Below are 4,882 nucleotides of genomic sequence, written 5' to 3'. Positions count from 1 at the left end.
CTCCTCTTACTTTTCTATCAAACCAAATCTTTTGTCGTTCAGCTGCTAATTTAGTATCCCTATTCACTTCTTCAAAAACAACTTTTAAACGATCTCTCAAATTTTGTGCATAAGAGTCAACGGTTTCGGGATTTGTGGATGTATTTGTTCCAAATAAAACATCAATAGAAGTTCTCGGAATCCTTCCATAAACAAGCATTGCAGGGACATGTTTTGTGGTTGCATGTTTTGTTGAATTGTAAGCTAAACAAATGAGAGGAATATATTTGTCCCATTCAACTATTTTACCTTTAGCACATTGTTTAACCATTGCAGACAACGATTCTGCGATTACTTTATTGGAACGCTCGACCTGTCCATTAAAACTTGGAGTATAAGGAGGATTTTTGGTTTTGCGAAAGTGTAACATCTCACACAAATCAGTAATAAGCTTCGACATAAAACATGCACCTTGGTCTGTATGTATCACTTCAGGGATTCCAAAGTGTGGTATACAACGATCGATAAGATTTTCAGCTACTGTTTCTGCTTCTTGATTAGGTACAGCATATGCTTCTAAATATTTGGTAAATTTACACTGGAGAACTAAAATGTATCGTTTGTTTCTAGTCGATCTTGGTAATGGACCTTGGAAATCCATAGATACAATCTGAAAAGGTCGGTGAGCTATAACAGGATGAAGAGGTGCGTTTAATCCTAGTGTTGGTGATTTTCGTTGGGAACATATCGAACAAGATTTACAATAATCTTTTACATCTTTGCGCCATCCGGGCCAGTAGAACCTGTGTCTTATTTGGTCGATTGTGCGTTCTTCACCCAAATGACCCGATGTCGGATTGTCATGTGCGGCTTGAAGAACATCAGCTACTAGAGATCGTGGAATGATGATGAGTAGTCCTTCATTACGTCCATCAGGAGTTTCGTCTTTCTTGTAAAAGATACCTCTCTTAACACGTAAACAGTCTAAGATACGAATATATGGTTGTAAAGATGGTGGTGGTTTCAAAGGTTTTGCGGTAGTTTTAAGAATGATTTGAATAACATCTTGAATTAAAGAATCTTCCTGTTGAGCTACCTCAACAACTTGACTTGACAGTATGGAAACAAAATAGTCTTTGGGTTTTTCGATGGCTTTAACAGAAAGAGAAGAACTTTTAGTTGCTGGTTGTTGTCTGACTGGAATGCGCGACAAGGCATCGGCATTTCCGTTATGTTTTCCCGGTCTATACTGAATCTCATAGTCAAATTCTTCAAGATCTAAACTCCATCTTGTTAATCTTGAATTTTCACTTTTAGAGGATTTGAGATAAACCAATGGTTGAATGGTTGAATAATTGCATTCTGCTGAAGATAGCGATCTGGACGCGTAGGCTATGGCATGTTCTTTTCCTGAATGATATTGGGAAAGTATATACTGCTCCGATCGCAAATTGAGAAGCATCCGTTTGTAAATAAAAATCATTGGAGAAATCCGGAAATTTGAGTATAGGTTCAGTTATCCAGCACTGTTTGAGAGTTTGGAAAGAGTCTTCACAACTATCACTCCAATAAAAATCAACGTTTTTCTGTGTAAGCAAAGTAAGCGGTTTACTTATTCCGGCAAAGTTTTTAATAAATCGGCGGTAATATCCAGCTAATCCGAGAAATGATTTAATTCCAGTCACATTAGTAGGGCGTGGAAAATTAACAACTGACGAGACTTTATCCGGATGTGGTTTAATTCCAAATTGAGAAATCTGGTGTCCCAAATATTTAATTTCTAATTGTGCAAATGAGCACTTGCTGGGTTTTAGTGTTAAATTAGTATCACGAAGTCGATCAAACACAATTTTCAAATCACGAAGGTGGTCCTTGAAATTTTTGGAGTAGATAACAATGTCATCTAAATATAGTACACAAAGTTGCCATTGGAGGCCCTTTAAAACCAATTCCATTAATCGCATGAAGGTTGCCGGTGCGTTTACTAGTCCAAACGGCATGCGACGAAATTGATAAAGACCACCATCTGGTGCGGCGAATGCACATTTCTGCATCGAGATTTTATCCAATGGGTCTTGCCAATATCCACTTGCAAGATCAATAGTACTAAATATTGAAGCACCTGAGAGACTATCCAAAGTTTGATCCACTCGAGGTAGCGGGTAAGCGTCTCTACGAGTTACTTTATTAAGTTTGCGAAAGTCTATACAAATACGAAATGTTGAATCTGGTTTTCTGGCAAGGACAATTGGGAATCGCCAAGGACTGTCTGACTCTTCTATGATGCCTTGTTGTTTCATATCCTGAATTTGCCGCGACACGTCATCTCGTAAATGGAATGGAATTCTTCTTACAGGAACTGAAATGGGACGACTGTCACCCGTGTCAATCGTATGAAATGTTTTCTCAGAATATCCCAATCGTTTACCAGGTTCCATAAATATATCCTGATATTCTGTAAGTAATTCCTTAAGTTGATTACACTGTTTTTCTGTAAGGGTGTTTGTATTATTTACCATTGAAGATGCTTCAAAATTTTTCTCTGTATTTGAAATAGGTTGTTTGGTTGAATGCATGGTCTGATGAGAAACTAATCCTTCAGATACCTTTTCGATTTTATCAATGGTACAAGCCCATGCTATTGGTTCATCTTTATTTAGTGATATTTGGTCATCTCCCATGTTCATCATCATAAGTGTGGCTGTTTTGTTTTTGACATTGGTTAGAGTTCTAGCAATCATAATGTTTGTTTTCTCCGTGACATTACAGTTAGGTTCAAGAATAACATCGTATATTATCTGCTTATTCGTATTTACAGTCACTGGTAAAATTAATTGTTCACCGGGGTATGTTGACATTGTTACTGAGAGCTACTCTTGAAACAGTCGGAGCGCGAGGCTCAGTTGTTACTGGTACAGAAATATCACCTTGATTTGGGCAATGTATGATAACTTGACGTTTGGCATAATCAATTGAAATGTTGTTTTTCACAAGAAAGTCTCTACCCAATAAACATCGTTCAGTTAAACTGTCTACAACATAAAAAGGGTGAACATCTTGTAGTCCATGGAAATCATACGCTATTGTAGCCATACCTTATAATTTAAATATCGTAGCATTTGCTGAATGAATGTTAGCATTGTCTGGTTTGAAATCTAGTTTGCAAGAAGAAGGTAATCTGTCATAAAACCATTTATTCATAAGAGATACATCTGCTCCAACATCTAGAAATGATTGTATCCGTTGACTTCCAAGTTTAATTGCTACACGTATTGGATCCGATCGGAAAGGAATGACTGGTGGATGTAGGAGAATATTGTTACGGCCACTGTTCACAGGAAATGACTGGTTTGACGGAGTAGGACATTGGTTCGCAAAATGACCAAATCCTTGACAATTAAAACAAACGTCGTCTCTAAAACAAACTCTCCGGTATGATGGGGGGTCTCGACGATTAAATCTCGGTGAATAGCGTTGACGTCTTGGTGATTGTTGTCTGTTTCTGGAGAAATTTTCGCGGAATTGGCGTTGTTCTGATTGATATCTATTCTGAAAGTTATCCTGAGGGCTACTCCTGAAGTCAGTACGGCGTCTATCTTGTCTGTCATCTCTTCTCGATGTTCGGTCTTCAGTTCAGTGATTATAGTTGTCATCACCTCGTATACGTCTTCGTTGGTAACGGTCATCACGTCTATCTCGCCTGTATGTATTACGAGACTGTTGTTCATCAGAGTCATAGCTGGTGTTTTGCCTGGACTTAGCACGGTTTCTATACCATTGTTCGTCTGGCGATTTTCTTCTAAAATCAGGCTCAGGAGGCCTATATTGACGGGTATCTTCAGCTCTCGCTATAATCGAAGCTGCGACAGCATGAGAAACTGATTCCATTTCATCTAATTTACTTTTAGTTTTAGCAATATGTATTATCTTTTCTAAAGATTTCAAAATAGTGTCATTATGTTGAGAATGTTCATAGATATATCGTTTTACTTTTTCCGGAATAGTATTCATAAATCGATCTATCACAACTGTTTCTATCACTTGCGGTTCGAACTCATAATGTTCTCGGGCTAAAATTCTTAATCTAGCCGCATATCCTTCATACGTTTCATCAGACTCCATATGTGCTTCATTAAACAGAATACCTTTTGTATGTTTATGTAACGGTCCAATAAATGTTTGTTTTAACATCTGAATAATTGCGTCATAGTCCGATTTAAGTGCATCGGGCATAATTTCCCAGTTAGTTTTAGCATAGCCTTCCAACAATAATGATAACACTTTACCCTTCTGTCCGTCATACAATGGATTATCTAAAGCTCTTTGGACTTTAGTAAGCCATTCTTTTAAAAATATTTCAATTTGCGGTTCGTTTCCGTGAAAAGTTCCCGTGAACTCTGTAACCTTTCCGTATATATAAAGATGATCCCTATATATCTGTCGGTCATTACGTCTAGATAACTGATCTGATAGATCTTGAACTTCATTTCGTAAACGATGCTGTTCATTTTCGTATTGTTCAACAGTGCCTTTATGTTGGCTTTCAAAACGTTTTAAAGCTTCGTCTATTGTTTGTTGTCTGTCGTCATCTATCTTAAATGTCAATTCCGCTAATTCTCTGCGTAATTTTTCGACTTCCTTTTTCGCCATAGTTAATATTGAATATTAAATATACTAAGGAATAATATATGAAAATCTATAACATACAATACTATAGGGTAATACAATAATACACACTGTTCCACAATACAATAATATCCTACACGAATAACAATATCATCAACTTAATATCAACAGTAAATAATGATAATATACATTGAATGCATACGTCATAAATGTTCAGATATCAAACTCAGCAAAAACAAAAATTGAGGGATTAAAAACACCTGACCTTGTAGTTTAC

General features: G+C 36.9%; 1 protein-coding gene across 1 annotated transcript; it reads right to left on the bottom strand.

Annotated features, from left to right (window-relative positions):
* Positions 1 to 3,612: 3,612 nt before the first annotated feature.
* LOTGIDRAFT_175749 (hypothetical protein) lies at positions 3,613 to 4,629 on the bottom strand (the record flags this gene model as incomplete). The annotated part of the gene is made up of 1 exon (XM_009059154.1): positions 3,613 to 4,629. The coding sequence occupies one exon, from the start codon at positions 4,627 to 4,629 to the stop codon at positions 3,613 to 3,615; it is 1,017 nt and encodes a 338-aa protein (XP_009057402.1).
* Between the last annotated feature and the right edge of the window lie 253 nt (positions 4,630 to 4,882).

This window comes from Lottia gigantea (assembly GCF_000327385.1).
Source record: "Lottia gigantea unplaced genomic scaffold LOTGIsca_376, whole genome shotgun sequence".
NCBI classification, from domain to species: domain Eukaryota; kingdom Metazoa; phylum Mollusca; class Gastropoda; family Lottiidae; genus Lottia; species Lottia gigantea.
The sequence above is the reverse complement of the archived record's forward strand: the minus strand, read 5'-3'. Positions and strand labels throughout refer to the sequence as shown.